The 17,119-nt window shown below is 36.7% G+C and overlaps 1 protein-coding gene across 1 annotated transcript in view; it reads right to left on the reverse strand.

Moving 5' to 3' along the window:
* Erp44 (endoplasmic reticulum protein 44) overlaps positions 1 to 17,119 on the reverse strand; it is an 86,938-nt gene that overhangs the window by 47,935 nt on the left and 21,884 nt on the right. Inside the window, exons 2-4 of the mRNA XM_008851897.3 lie at positions 11,705 to 11,777; positions 7,708 to 7,747; positions 2,931 to 3,046 (exon numbers count right to left, since the gene is read on the reverse strand). Coding sequence (XP_008850119.1) covers positions 2,931 to 3,046; positions 7,708 to 7,747; positions 11,705 to 11,777 — 229 coding nt within the window. The remainder of the gene's footprint in view (positions 1 to 2,930; positions 3,047 to 7,707; positions 7,748 to 11,704; positions 11,778 to 17,119) is intronic.

Below are 17,119 nucleotides of genomic sequence, written 5' to 3' on the forward strand. Positions count from 1 at the left end.
CGAAAAAAAAAAAAAAGTTATCCCAAAGCTACAGTAATCAAAACTGTTTGACATAGGGTACAGAATAGAGCCCAGAAATAATCACGCATATTATCAACTGATTTTTCTGAAGGATGCCAAGATCATCTAATAGAAGAAGGAACAGTCTCTTTAAAGTATGGTTCTGGAAAGCCTGGCTATCTGTACACAGAAGAATAAAGTTAGACCTTTATCTTACTCCAGATATAAAAATTAACACAAAATGAAACAAAGACCTAAGTGTAAGGCCTAAGACTATAAAGCTGTCAGATTAAAATACAGAAGAGCTTTCTGACATTGGATTTGCTATGTCTTCCTGAGGAAGACACCTAAAATCTGGGCAACAAATGTCAAAACAGATCAATTGGACTACATCAAGAGTTTAAACTTAAAAAAAAAAAAAAAAAAAAAAAAGCACCAAAAGGCACAAAGTAAAAAGGCAAACCTACAAGATGGGAGAAATATGTGAAAATCATATTTGTAGTAAGAGATTAATATCCAGACTATATTAAGAACTATGATACAACTGTGTCATTTAAATGTGTAATTTACATGCCATTATATCTTAATAAATACTCCTTTTTAAAGAAAATAAACCCTATGCTGGGCGTGGTGGTACATGCCTGTAGTCCCAGCACTTGGGAGGCAGAGGCAGGTGGATCTCTGTAAGTTCAAGGCTAGCCTGGTCTACATAGTGAGTTCCAGGACAGCCTGGGCTACAGGGAGACCCTGTCTCAAAAAGACCCCCCCACCAAAAAAAAAGAAAAGAAAAGAAATCCTACCAAAAGATAATTTGGCAAGCAGGAACTTGTCTTCAGACCACAGAATTCCTAATGTTCCCCCAGTTAGAACCTCTCCCATATACACTAGCACATAAGGACTCAGCAAAAGTACAGTCTGTCTTATAAAAATTAGTAAGAACATGGAAAATGTGAATAAATTATCGAAGTTTCACATTATCATTTTTAAAAAGTGAAAGTTCACAAAAACAAGAAAAATATTTATAGACAATACCTAATTAACTTCAGATGTAACTTTCCTCAGTAACAATGATGGATAAAAAAAGCATCGGGGGTTGGAGAGATGGCTCAGCGGTTAAGAACACTGGTTGTTCGTGCAGAGGACCCAGGTTCAAATCCCAACACCCACATGGCAGCTAACAACTCTCTGTAACTCCAGTTCCAGGGGATTTGATGGTCTCTTCTGTTCTCCATAGCCACTGCATGATACGGGTGCACTTACCTACATGCAGGCAATACACTCATACACATAAAATAAAAATAATAAATATTTTTAAAAAAGCATCGGAACTACAGCTATCTTCTGCAGTAAAAAGAAACTTACTAGTTGGATTTATTGTAAAGGTAAGTTAATGTGTTTAGAAGACAGTATAAATGATATATATGGTGGGTTCAGTGATATAAATACCAATTTTTCCCCCATGACTGTAAGTTTGAAAGCATAATTTCAGATATTACGGTTCAAATTCAGTGCAAGTGGGGACTCATATTTGCACTGTACTGTCTAATTAAATACAAAAGTATAGAAAGATCTGAGAGCAGAGCCCATACCAAATATACCATGTTCTGTCACTGAAAGGCAGGAAGAAAGAGCTCCAGAAAGCACCATGGCGATGCTGTCCATGCTTCTACTTATAACCTTTTATTGCTCCTTTCATTCTATCTAGCTGTATCCTAGGCAGACAGAAATATGGCATTTGGCTTATAATAGTTCAAAATGATTTGCTGTTAGAAAATGCTTTTCTACACAGCAAAAAGCAAGACCAGTAAATCCTCAAAATGCTTATTGAATTGAACAGGAAAAAAGCAAATTGGTCTGTGAAAGCATTTGTCAGGAGATCAGGTTCCAGCTTGAACACTAAGCTGCGTAACATTGGTTAAAGCCACTTTCTGCTTTTTTATCTGGAAAAATGAAGAGAGAGAAGATGAGCAACTATAATCTGTAGGTTAAGTATAAAGTAAAGGAACTTTGCAGAATGAGACAGCTCTGTATTCAGACAAACTTACCAATAATTCAATGCAAACAAGCTTTTAATGAACAGTTTCTGTCTCCTAGAAACTGTCAAATGCATGACACCCAGATTTGTAAACAGTTAAGATTCCATTTAAACAGGAAGCATAATGAGAAAGAGCAGAAAAAACTGCTGCCTTAAGAACTCACAGTGCGGCTATTGAGAAACCAAGAGCCCAACAGGATCTGCCAAGCCTGATGCGACACACTGGCGTACAAGGCAGCATTCAGCAGGACAGGATACTGCTAGCTCACTATCTCAAGTTAGAAAATGTGCCACAAAAATTGCTTTAAAATGGAGATTTTCATAGAGTATATTACACTGAGGAAAACAAGATGCAAGAAATTGATTTTTAAAGAGACTAACCTAAGTTTCTTAATAATCACCATCAGACCATTATACATCAAACACACTCTAAGCCAGCCTTCGCAGAATCTTTAAAATAACAGAACAGAAAGATATGACACTGTCTTATTTAGAACAAGTACCGTATTTTTGTATGATTTTACAGTCTTCTTTAAAATGACAATAAAATTTTTGTATGATTCTATGAATGACAAAAATCCTTATCATTCTTCCAAAACTACAGTTCAATTGTATTTGCTGCCTTTGTTAGAAAATTTAGTTGCTTATGATCTGCTACCTATATACTTGACTCACTATGTTTAATGAAGAAAAAAATCCCAAAAACATTTCCCACAGGCAACATGGAAGCTCTGTTTAAAAGACAAAAGATTAAATATTAGCAATTTAATCCAGGTTCTAGACCCTTTTAGATTTCTTCTTCACTGAAAACAGGGTGTTTGGAAAACAAAAGTCTATGTATGTGTAGAAGAGGAAACAGGACAATCTCATCCAGCTTTCCTACTTCGTTACTTACAGTGCTGATCACAATCGACTCTGGCAAACACGACTTGATTTTTATCTGGATATTCTTCCTTAATGACATCAGATGCTTCCTCAAAAATTGGATGCAACATCTGGCTGAAACGACACCTACACAGACAAGCACAGCAATCAGCAGCGAAAGGCAGAAGTAACAGAAGCTTACTTCAGTTATTACCCACTGATGTTTAGTATCTGTACAATACACAACTTGTCAGACAATCACATTAATTCAATCATGGGCCCTGATATCTGTCAGTGAGGGAAGAGAAAAACAACTTTTAATTCAAAGGTTGCACCCCAATTCAATATTGTGCAAACATAAAAGTTCATTTGTTTTCCTTATGATAACTGTGAAGATTATGGTGCATACTGCTAAGGAGGCCAGAAAACAAGCCTGGAGTGTTCCTTCTAATCTACACTGCTGCCCTGCTTGCACTTGCAATGGCTAAGGCTTGAGTGTGTAGAGAAGAAATGCACTTTCTCTAAATAATGAACACATTTTTATATTGCTATATAAACACTTAGTTTATTGCAAATATTAAGACTAACCCACCTGGCTGCTCTATCAAATCTCAGCGATAGCATGCTAAATACACTGATTATACCAAAAGGATATATGGTATAAAATGAATGATCTCCTTCAAAATATATGGTTTTTATAGTAAAAACAAAGTAAGTCCAGAAGCAAATATTTTAAATTCCCAAAGACTTCCTGACCATTCTTCTTTGTTTCTCTGTACTTTTATTATTATTATTATTTTGTCTTTTTTGAGACAGGGTCTCCCTGTAGCCCCCAGCTGGCCTGGAACTTGCTATGTAGACCTGGCTGGCTTCAAACTCACAGTGATCCACCTGCTTCTGCCTCCCAAGCGCTGGGATTAAAGGTGTGTGCCACCACACCCAGCTATTTCTCTGTACCTTAAAAATGGAGCAGGAGCTGGGCGTGGTGGCGCATGCCTTTAATCCCAACACTTTGGAGGCAGAGGCAGAGGCAGGCGGATCTCTGAGTTCAAGGCCAGCCTGGTCTACGTAGTGAGCTCCAGGACAGCTGGGGCTACAGGGAGACTGTCTCAAAAAAAAAAAAAAAAAAAAAAAAAAAAAAAGAGCACGAAACCGAAACCCACAATAATTCCAGAAAATTGTTATTCCTAATCTTAATTGTCTGTTATTAAACCAACCACTTCAGAAGTAGATGTTGTGGGTCGTTAAAGGAACCTGAGACGAAAGAAAAAACTGCATACAACCAGCAGGGTAGAATGGACATTTCAGAGAAAAGGTATCAAGGAGGATACGGTAACACACTGTAATAGCTACTATTGTTTCTAGAGCCTTTATGCACCAAGAAATTGTCTAACTCTAATCCATGTGTCATATATATTAGCAATAACCCAATAATGATATCATAAACCGTGGGAAAGGAGGCAAAGTCATACCTCCTCCCTACTTCTTGTAGCTCTCTCTAGCCTACTCACCTGACTTCCTAAGGAGATGTCCTAGAATATATCAAGGAGACACAATCTGTATCTTCAGATTCCTGCTTTCAAGTAGTCCTTTCCTCTTTAGCATCTTAAATCTCCCATCTGGGATAGGTAGGTAGGGTCTCTGGACATCATGGACCGTGTCTTATTTGACTACATACTCTAATAAGCATACATGAGCAAGCTGATCACCTGAAGAACTAGAGAAGCTGGAACCCCAGGTTTGTATGCACTCACAGTTTCCTGAAAATAGAGCAGGGGAAGGTAGCAGAAGGCATGGACTAGTTTGATTTTTAAGTTTTGAAAATTTAGATATGGCCTAGAAAAGAATTAATGTACAGGTTTCAGCTTAAGAGCAAAAGGAAGACTCATATCACAGGCCCCTCTCTGCACTGTCTAGTTTGCTGTCCAGTAAGAATTTAAGGCAGGTCCATGTTTAAAATAGCATCAGTTTAAATACTAAAAAGATAAACTGGGAGGTGAAAAAACAGTTCAGTTCCAGTATTACTGCACCTTCATACATGCATACATATACATGTAAATGTTACATTTTTACATGTAACATCAAAAAGTAACAGACCCATTAAAAGAATTTTATGGTCCTCTGAACCCAATCTCCAATCTAGTGCTTAAACAATCCTTAACAAATAAACGTATGAAAGTCTTTGCAGAGACACACTTAATTATGACCTACTGGGAGAAAAATAAGCTTTGGATTTAAACATACTTGAATTTAAATCCAAGATCTACCACTTACTAGCTGTATGACTTTCTGGGCCTCAACTTCCACAAACAAAAACAGAAAATTTTAATAACTATCTGCAGGTCAATTCTGAACATTAAAAACTGTGTATGTACAGTTTGCTACATTAGCAGCATTACTGAACACCTACTCTGGTTTATGACTCTAAGGCACTGTACTACTGTTAGATGGTTGCATACAAAACCTAATTTCTAAAGAGAACAGAGTCTAGTATTTGAGACTAAACACAATACATCTACCAGCAAATGTATTCAAGTCCACTCAGTTGAAAAAAGTACCACTTCATTTATAGCCAACAGTATTCTTTAGATAGTATGGTTTCTAAATAACTGTTACTAGTCCATATTTCCAATTTGGATTTTGCAAAAAGGTCAGTAGCATGCATTATTCTGTTTTCTCATGACAAACAATTCCTCAGTGAAAAGCACTATGTTCTAATTTTTTCTGTGCTAAAATCTTTGTTACAGAGGCCAGGTGTGGTGGCACACACCTTTAATTCCAGCACTTGGGAGGCAGAGGCAGGCAGATCATTGTGAGTTCAAGGCCAGCCTGGTCTAAACAGAGTTCCCGGTCAGCTGGGGCTACAGGGAGACCCTGTCTCAAAAAAGGCAACAAAAAAATCTTTTACAGAGAAAGTATTTTGCGCTTCTGTATCTGTTTCCTTATCTGTAAAGTACATTGGACTAGATATTCTTCTACCAAATTTTATGAGCAATATTAATCCCAATTTATCTTGACAAATGCTGTTACATATTTTATAAATGGTTATTTTTCCTGTATGACTTCAATTTTTTATTAAAGTTCTTTATATATTAACATCGATCATGCATACATTCATTCAAGAGACAGTTACTATGTACTTATCAATGATGTATATGCAAAGTTTTTAGGGAGTAAGATTTTTTAAATAGAGTTATGGTAATTATCTTCACAAAGCAAAAAAGGTATTAGGGAATCATCAACTAGAATGTAGCATTTACAGGGGCTATGGTTGGGTAAGATAGGAGTATTATGGGAAGCAGAGACACTCCCTGACTTATAAAGAAGCTAAGACTGATAAATCCAACGTAAACTAAAAATATATTAAGGAAAAAATACAGTAATTGCACCCAATCTTCCAAACAGCACAACTCAGAAACACAATATAGTGCAGAGCAACTCTTACCCTCATGATCACATGTCTGACTGGGAGCCAGAGCTTGCCACCAAGGCCCACCCACCACAGTACTGCCTGTCACTAGCCCAGGAAAAGATCAAAATGTAAAGTCCGGTTTCTATTAACTGCATATAACTTTTACACCATAGCAAAACTTTTTAAAATCATACACTAAATTATTATACACTGGGGACCATTTGTATAGGGGACCTAACTTGATTTGAGAGCACAGGGTAGGAACACTGATCTATAAGGATGATCTGAAGAAAGTGGCATTTAATCTAAGTTTTGAAAGATGAATGACAATTAAGCAAAGACAAGAAGTGTCAATCTAGGCCAGGAAGATACTGGAAGTCCAGTTATGAATAGTATAAATTTTCACAGAAATTTAAAGAAGTCCCACATAACAAGCATATATGGGAGTCAAAAGAAGCAAGACACAGCTGTAGTGACTGGAAGGGATCAAATCATCAGGGCCCTTCTAGGTCAACATAAGGAACTTAAAGATTAACCCAAAGGTTAAAGAGATGTAAGATGGGGTGTAAACTAATGTTTGCACTGTAGGAAAGAACTCTGGCTTAAACTACAGAGAAAACAGAGTAGAAATACATAAAACCAGAGATACAGAAAACTATGGGAGAAAACTGTTGCAGGAATCTGAGCAAACTGCTCAGTTAGGCCAAAACAGGGTAGTGGCAGTTAGCTGTCAAGAGGCTGTCAAGGGTCAAAGAGAACATAAATGATCTAGAAATAATAATGGCAGTGTTTCAAGCTTCTCTTCAGCTGATTTCCGTTCTTCCTGTCCCCATGACACGTTATTTAACATGTACTCATACATCATGTCTTTGTTTTTGGTTCTGAAAACACTAATAAGACATCTCTACCCTCAAAGTCAGTTTGGTAGGACACAAATAAGTTTAAAAACAATCTACAAGTTGAGCATCTCTAATCTGAACACCTGAAATTGGAAATGGAACTTAAACAGCTTTAGATTTTCAAACGTCTCAAACTTTGGATTTATGGATTAGAGACTCTCAACTGGTAAAAATCTACGGACATATTTCCAAAATCTGAATCACTTCTGGTCTAACACACTTAGGTAACGGATAATCAACTTTGAGTGAAAAGAAGAGACTAGTCCACAGGACACCATATAAACACAGATGGCAGGATCTGAGTCAGAGGGAGAACTAAAGGCTTTCTGAAAGAAGTGTGTAAGATGAACAACGTCAATATTTTTTTTTCCCTTCTAAATTTGTCACATCTAAATCCTGACCTCCAATCTACACCCTCTTCTCATGGATAGGCCAAACAGAAAAGAAAGGAAAGATGAAAGAAAACTAAACCAAAGACTGAAAACAAGATTACTTACCAGTCAGCATAAAAATTTACTAAAGCAACATCAGCATTGTCTGAAATTGAAAACAAAACCAAAGTTATTTGTGTCTATGGGATTGTGACATACTTATATAATTTTCACCATTATCTTTTATAATTTTCACCATTATCTTTTCCCATTTGTAAAGGGCCAATTAAAACTCCACAATAATAATTATCTCTCACCCAGAAATCCATGAATACAACCAAGGTTAACTTATATGTAATTAGACATTAATTATGCCTAATCTTCCAAATAGCACAGCTCAGCAACATGGTACTGTGTAGAGTATCATTTGTTTACCTTTGTGATCACATGTCTTACCTAGGGTGCTAGAACTTACCACCACTGTCCACCTGAGAGAAAGTATAGTAATTTTGAAAGTAAATTTGAAACAGTGTGTGTGAAAATTGGTACTCTTTATCATTGGTTTCCAGGGTCCTCTCAGCCTGGGTGGGTCACTTCTTGTTCTCATGTACTTCTTTACTTAATCACCTTTTAGATCTTATATTAAATGCCACTTTCTTCAAGTGGCCTTTATGTATAGTGTTCCTACCCTTTGTGTTCCATCAGATCTAATCTTTTCTCTATATCCTCCAATGAGTTCATCTCAAATGAGCATAAGGCAAAAGGAAGTCAAGTCCTGATTAGGCCACATAAGTTACCAAGCAGTCTACTCCTATAAAGTGGGATGATCTGGAGTTTAATAACTCATTTTTAAATATTCCATATGCATGAATAACTGAGAACTGATTCTTCAAATAAAAGTGCAGAAACCTTTCACGAAGGAAACCTGAGAACCAAACTTCTCTCAGATGTCACCCAGTAGCAGTAAGAAACCCAAACCAGCAGTGTGGCACAAACACCACTTTTTCTAGTTCCTATCCACTTAATATTCACTCTCTTACACACAAAGAAATCATTGTCATTTGCATTTTTAAAATTTTTTAAATTTTTGACAATTTCATATATATTTAAATCACCCTCATTCTGCCCTCTCCCCTTCCAACTCTTCCCATGTCTCCCCCCACTTCCTCTCAACTTCCTGACCCCTTCCTTGATTAATATGGTTATACATCCATACATAGATTCATTCATTACCACCCCCCCACACACACACACTATACGGAGTTCATTTAGTGGTGCGCAGGTGCATATGTGATTATGGCTGAACATCTGGGCTCATACAACACATCAAGGAGCTTGTCCTTGGAGTAAATTGATGCTCCCTCTCATACCAGCAACTGACTGCCTGTAGCTCTTCATTTAGAAGTAGGACCTTGTAAAATTTCTCCCATCCACACTGACATGTCAACTGGTATTGTCATCAATATGCAGGTCATGTTTAGGCAACCACATTGTGTTTCATGGGTATAGCTTCCCTGCCTGACTAGAAGATACAATCAAAAATTCTCTATGCTGATTTCCATAGTGGCTGCACCAGTTTGCAATCCCATCAGCAGTGAATGATGGCTCCCCCTTCCCCATATCCTTGCCAGCATTTGTTATCAGTTGTTTTCTTGATCTTAGTCATTCTGATTAGAGTAAGGTGAAATTTTAAAGTAATTTTAATTTGTGTTCCCCCAACTGCTAAGGATGTTGAACACAGTTTAGGTTATTTCTTGGCCATTTTTATTTCTCCTGAGAACACTGGTTCAGATCCATAGACCATTTTTTCAATTGGGTCATTTTTTAAAAATCTGTTTTTTGAGCTCTTTGTATATTCTAGATATTCATCCTCTATCAGATGCATAGCTGGCAAAGATTCTCTCCCACTTTGTCAGTTTTCTCTTCCCTTGTTTTTCTTTACTGTAAATAAGTTTAATGATTAGGTCCCATTTGTTAACTGCAGGTCTTAATTCCTGAGTGAAAGGAATCCGATTTAGAAAGTCCTTTCCTGCACCTGCATCTTGTCAGGTATTGCCTATGTTATCTTTTAACGGTTCCAGAATTTGAATTTCACATTCAGGTCTTTGATCCATTTGGAGTTGATTTTGCTCAGGGTGATAGATATGGCTCTAATTTCGTTCTTTTACATGTGGACAACCAGTTTTCTCAGCACCATTTGTTGAAGATGCTGTCATTCCTCCAGTGTGCATTTTTGACATCTTTGTCAAATATCATATGGCTATTATTATCTGCACTCATATTTGGCTTGTCTATTTTGTTCCCATTGATCTACACGTCTGTTTCTGTGCTGCTACAATGTTGTTTTTATTACTATAGCTCTGTAATATAACTTGAAGTCTGGTATGGTACTCTATCTAGCATTATACTTTTTGCTCAGGACTGCTTTGGCTACACAGGGTCTTGTGTGTTCATATAGATTCTACAATTTTTTTTCTTTCTGTTTCTGTGAAGAATGTCATAGGGATTTTGATTGGAATTACACTGAATCTGTTAATTGCTTTTGGTAGGATGGTCATTTTCACAATTTTAATATTATCAATACATGAGCACCTCAAGTCTTTCCATCTTCTAGCATCTTCCTCAATCTTTTATTCAGAGAAATCTCTAAATGCCTTCATTGTAGAGGTCTTTCACATTTCTTGGTTAGGTTTTTTCCCAATTTTGTTTGTTTGTTTGTTTGTTTGAGGCTACTGTGAATGAGAGTTGTTTCCATGATCTCTTTCTCTGCCTATTTGTTATTGGTACACAAAAAAGCTAATTTTGTATCCTGCCACTTTGCTGAAAGTATTGATCATTTCAATAATTTTCTGGTAGAATTTTTTGGATCTCTTATTTATAATGGGGGATAATTTGACTTATTTTCCTATTGGTACCCCTTTAAATTACTGTCGTCTTATTCCTAATTTTAATGGGAATCCGGAACTTCTGTTTCTTCTCCACTTAGAATGACGATGGCTGTAGGTCATTTACATTTTAATATGTGAAGACATGAGAAAGATACAGCACTGTTTCTTTTGCTTAAACCTAATTCATAGAAATTTAAGCTCTTCCAACACATGTGAAACTGAAAGATATTCCAGAAGTTGAGAGATGAAAAGAATGAGAATGTGAACCTCTGGTCCCTTCCCTCTTCTAGCACATTTTGTCCACTTGCTTATTCAGTCAAGCTATGATTCACAGACTGAGGTTTTGGGACCAGAAGCACCACCGTGGCCCAGGAACATACAGAAATGCAAATCAGGTATGGTCTAGTAGTTTCTGTCAGAAACTGAGGATCTGCCCAAGCAGCACAGACATGAATAAGCCCTCCATGTGATTCTGACACATGCTAAGGTTTAATTCTAAAGAGAGCTTATGAGACAGAAATAGATGTCCTTTTCTTAGCATTTAAAGTTCCAGAAACATAAAACAATATATGGTGCTCAATGAATTACTTTTACTCCCTTTTTATCTCTAGTACTTATGGTTTTGTTATATGCAAATAAGTGATTTTTTTAAAAAGGAAGAAATCATTTATGAACACTACATGTATTTTTAAATCCATTATCATCACCATATCAACAATATCTTAACCAGTCTTTTAGTATCTACAAAAATCAGAATGATATCCTCCATGTTAATAATCACATTGTCAGCAAACAATACATTCAGTAAAACACTTACTGGACTTAACTGGATCAATGCTATGAAAAGAGATCATAATAAGTCATTTAATTAAAGTATAAGAAAAAAAAGTTATAGGATTTATTCTATGCCCTTAATATTTAGTGCTGCACAGAGGAAACTGCAGGACTCAGACTGGGCCTTAGCAGAGCTTTATAACCATGCTAAGAACAGTATCTATGCCACATACTAAGAACAGTATCTATGCCAAGACAAACAAACAAAAAATTCAAAGTAGTGCTTAAAACCCAGGAAAGGAGGCACACATTTTAAGAAGTTTTACCAATAATCAAAGATAAAAGTGTTTTTACAAATTCAGTGAAATGGGCCTAAATGCCAGTTCGTCAGCAATTCTAGACAACTGAGGTTGTAACGTGATCTTTATATATTTTATACTTTAAAAAATTAAGCTACTTACTTAAAATTTCATCTATATTCTCTGTATCAAGACTTGTGATTTCAGCTGTTATAGGTGTAAAAATCCAGGTTACCTGAAAAATATTTTAAATGGAAAATTAATGTTTCCATAAAAAGCAAATAAAGTAGCCTAAAACACATAAGTAAAATTGATTCTAGTTATTTCTAGAAAATCATCTATCAACTGATTTTAATCATTATTAACTATTCCAACCCTTCATTAGACCAAATAAACAGGGAAAATATTAACTTCCCTAGCCTAGAAACCAGTCAAAGAATCCCTATGCTTCTGAATACATAAAAGAAAGTTTCTAAACAACTAAGAAAACTCTGAATGTATTCACCCATTTTGAAAGTACTGGTATAAAACCATACTAGGTATGCTGATTCTATCTATCATGCTTCTAAGAGAACAAAATCATGAGGAAAATTTAGAAGACATTTGCCAGATGAAAACCAAATCCCTTCCTGCACTATTTTCACTCTCTGAAATAATGTGTTAAGGAGCTATTACACAAGTAAGAATGTTTTCACTTCACTTTAATGTGTCTGTCTGAGCACCTCGTTCAACCTCGCCAGAGAAAATCTAGTTGCTCTATCGCCTGCAATGCACAGAAAAGACAAAAACTTTGAACTAAACTAGCAGATTTTTACTTATTTTAATAAAAAGTAATATTGATTCTGACGTGGCATCTTTAATTTAATGCATCTGCTACACATGCGGTTTTATGTTCACAGCAGAGCCTGTATATGGAAATCCAGTAGCTGAATCACTGCTTTTCATCAAGTGCAAACAAATGTCAAGTGCTCCTCAAAACACTGCCATTACGTGACCGTTACTTCACTTAGTTCTCACAACATGACAATTCAAAACTTTATAATCTGCCAATAACTCAATGGCATGAAGACATGTTGATACCAGCACATGAACATCTCAAGTAGCAGTTTAAAATATTACTATAGGTTTATTTGAAGGATAACACTAAATCTTACCATAAGAGTGTAACCAGTTACTAGTAATGGATAAACTATACTCTCTTAAAAGTAGGCTTAAGTGACTGTAAATATCTAAATAATTGGATTTATATAAATATCATTGCTATCAATGCCTCAAAGTTAACTGGACAGATTAGACTTCCTTCATATCACCACTTATTACACTGCACTGGTAAACACATAACTGGTAAGACTGGCATTCTGCTCCAGTTGTGTTACCAGGGCCCAAAGCAAGAAGCTGCCCCTGACCCAATAGTCTCTCCTGCCTTTAGGGAGTAAGGGGATGTTTTCTATTAGCATTAACATTTCTGTTGATATGCATAGGAAAGAAAGAAAGGATCATTTGAATTGTTACTAAGCTCACCAATTTGACTGACAAATTGTTTCTTTTTATGTCAGCCCTGGGCAGAAGCTAGCCCCTCCTGGGGAAACACCTTTATTGTCAAATGCTGTAGAGCTTAAGTTAGGTAAAAGACAAGCAGCCCCAGATCAGGAATGGAAGATAGGAATCACTAACTTCTAAAATTTTTAGACTCAAAACGTTCTAATTTTTAAATAAACTAGAAACATATACAGAGAAAAATTTTAACAGCAGATCTTAATAAGCATGGATAACACAGCCTCTATTGGTGAAATATCACTATAAATATGATAGGCAACATAAACACATAAAACTATAAAGTATTTTACAACTTACACAATTCTCTCCAGTTCATTAATTTTATGCTAATCCAACAGTACAGAAAAGACATCTCCAACCATGTTCTACAAGCCATATAGATAATTCTTTCAACATGCATTATATGTACCAACTATTAAATAACTCAGCCTGAGATGTCTAGTGATGTGATCTTATACAAAAGAAAGATGCTCCAGTGGATGTTGCACAAAACTCATTTTTTAAAAAGCATTAAAGAGGGTCAGTGAGATGGCTCAGCAGGTAAAATGCCTGCTGCCACACTTAAGGACCTAAATTCAATCCCAAGAACCCACATGGTAGAAGGAGGGAACTCCAGCAAGTTTTTTCTGACCTCTACCCATGTGCTTTGGCATGCATGCACCCACATACATGCACACATACATATGTACGCACACACACAAAATAAAAACTATAGTAAATTTTAAAATAAAGTTTTAAACAGTAGGAGCTTCTTCAGTACTACCTAGAGGGTTTTTTGAAAACTGTGGTACTCATTTGAACTATAAGCTTTCCTTCCCTTCCTCTTCCCAGTATCCTCCAAGGCCACCTAGCTAGCTAATGATGCAGTGTACTAGTATCAATTTGACAGCACCTAAAAGCTACCTAGCAGCCAGCTGCTTCTCCCAACCATGCCCCATTTTTTGCTTCCCTCTCTGTATACATGATATGCTCTACCTAAGTGCCCCCTCCTCCACTACTGCATGCTCAGCACTTCGAGGACCACTCTCTTCCATAAAGCTTTGTTTTTCCTGATAGAAATGACTTTTTTCTCAATAGCCCAGTGCACTAAATGGGATGGGAGTAGAAAAGGGTTGAAAAGGTCACCAAGGGAATAGGAGCTACTGAGAAATCAAACTACTCTCTAGTTTAGGTATCACATTGAAATGCTGATTACCAGAAATAAATTTTGAAATTGCTATTATTAACCACTCTCAATATTAAGTCAACTTTCAACTGTTACAATATTTACATATATTCCTCCTCTGGTATTACAATAACCAAATACTCTGACACTCAACACTAAGCTATAGTCCTGGTCCTCTCTTTGAAGGAGGTACTAACCCAAGAGAACCTCCCTTAGAATCATGAATAAACCAATGGTAATAATGAAGATGAATTCTTTTAAATAATTTTACATGAACTGTACATGTTTAAAATAAATAAAATTTCCTAGTATATTAATACCATAGTCCATCCAAATATATTTCTAATAGGAACTATTACAATACTTTCTAAATTGAATGTCTCCTGTGGAGGCCATCTTTCTGATTGCTGCTTCATGGGTAGTAATTCCTTTGACAACAAACCTCCAAGAGCTTTCTGTTTACAGTCCAAAAGTCTCGCACCTTTACCTGGTGTTTAGGGCTATTCACAAACCAGCTCATACCTTCATTCCTGAATCATGTCCTCCTGCTTTCTATCCATACCCTATGCTCCAACTAAAACAGACCATAATTATAAGTAACCACACATTCTAAATGGACATGGTGACACATTTGTAATCTCCTAATCAGTGAGTTTCAAAAACAAGAAGTACTTCTGGTGTATTTGTTTGTTTAAAGCTCAATGCCTTAAAACCTTCCTGTTCAAAGTGTGGCCCTGACCCAGCAGCAATGACGTCATCTGGGAGTTTGTGAGAAATGCAGAGCATCAGGTCTCAGCCCAGACCTAGTGAACATGAGCCTTCATTTCACCCCAGATAACTGCTATGCACATTAAAGTGCAGGAAGCACTGCTTTAGAGAGCAAAGCTTTTCACTCTAGCAACAAGCATACAAAATCATTTTAAAGTCTGAACAAAGTTTACGGTCCTCAAATATGCACACAATTCTGTGGTGACATGTAGATTTCTGTCATTTTAGAAAAATGGAGCATCTGTAACTTCATTAGACATTCACATGTTAATTTTATAAAGTGTATTTCCTTCTGCTTAAAAGTAACTTGAATAGATATTTCTGCATGAAATTACTGGCATAAACTATTAGCTTGAATAAAGGGTGTTTTCTGCCCTGTGGCACTGCTACTGTCAACGGGCATTATATCTACTAGACAGTCTACAGTAATCGCTTAGTGTATTCTTGCTTTCACTTGCCTTTTGGTGGGAGATTCTCAAAGCCCTTTACAAAGGGCTTGCTATGTCCCTCCTAATGCAAGAAATCAGTGAGGTGTCAAGCAACAGCTCCCTTCCATTTCTGACCCATACTGACAAGTGAGCTTACCATCTGAAGTCCCAATGTCATGGGACCCAGGCTGCTTGTCCTCCCAGGAGGCCATTTCTCTGATGGCAATGTGAGCACACTTCCTCTCAATTTGCATTAAGCTGGGTGGGCAACAAAAACACAAAGGTTTGCAGGTGGCTGCAAGGAGCTAGATGCTGAAAGGTCTCTGGAGAAAAGCTGAGGCTGATGGGAATTAAGGGCCTTGAAGGTGGACATCAATCAGGTACATCTCACTCTGTGAGTATTCCCAAGAACACTATAATGAACTAGAAGTTCAAAGAGAAAGGAAAAACAGAACTAGGTATGTAAGAATGGAAAGCTATTGTAACCCTTCAAATTGCTCAGTGGTAATTTTAATATTAAAGAAACTTATAGTGGCATATCAGAACCAATCTGCATTTATACACAAGCATCAGAAGAATAAAGTAGTCTTTGTTAACATAAAACACATGTAGATGTTGGGAAAACAAATTCTGTACCCTCCCCCAAATTTCAGATATAGGTATTATTCCCAATCTCAAATTAAGCCAATTAAGACAACCAGGGACAAATACAAAGAAACAAAAATGCCACAATTCACACTTTTTTTGGCTGTTTGATTATATATAGATTTCCAATAAAAACTGATGTCATCTGTTGTTTTGTTCCTCACTATAGCTAAAAATGAGATGAACTAAATTAACTTCAAGACACAATGTAGCTCTCTGACCTTCAAAGGGAATATTATAAAAAGGTTTTCGTAGCTGGGATAAGCTTCTTCATGTGTGAAAAGGATTTATTTCCTGGAAAAAAAAAAATCACCACATTTTACTCTTCTAGAACCCCAACCTTGAACAACTATCAAAGGACAGGAGTTTGGAGAAAAGTTAAGGCTACAACCTGTATTCTTTTTCTGTATACACCTCCTGGAACCTGGGGGTGAGGTGGTGGTAATGAGGAGACAAGTTCATGACTGTCTCCTGATTAGTAGATGGCACTGGTTCTTGTAACTCACAGCCCAGAAAAATACTTGCAAATATACGCCAAGAGAAACCGATGGCTGTTCTTTGAGTTACACTGTATTTCCTGCCCAAGATGTCTGATAAAAGAAAGTTCCCTTAAAAGAGCATTCCGATTTGGATCCTAAATGAGGCAGAAGGGCTGTGCATTAAAGGCTTGCTTGCCAGACAGTGTGGCCTATTGTGAGATGGAGGAACTTTAGGCCGAAGCTTAAAGTTAGGTCCCCGGGTAATGTCTTTCAAGGAAATTGGCGCCCTCCTGTCTCTTTTGCTTTCCAGCTGCCATGAGGTAAGCAACCTCTTCAACTGGGAGTTCCTTATCATGACATTCTGCTTCACTACAAGTCCAAAGGCAATAGGGTCAAGCAATATGGACTGAACCATCCAAAACAATGAGCCAAAAAAAAATTAGTTATCTATTTTTTATCATGCTTTCAATAAACCTTGAATTAACTAAGCATAGAATAACTGAATGAACACTGCTACTGAACAATCTTAACACCA

The sequence above is a fragment of the Nannospalax galili genome, unplaced genomic scaffold (genome assembly GCF_000622305.1).
Source record: "Nannospalax galili isolate Female #2095 unplaced genomic scaffold, S.galili_v1.0 scaffold125, whole genome shotgun sequence".
Taxonomy (NCBI): Eukaryota; Metazoa; Chordata; class Mammalia; order Rodentia; family Spalacidae; genus Nannospalax; species Nannospalax galili.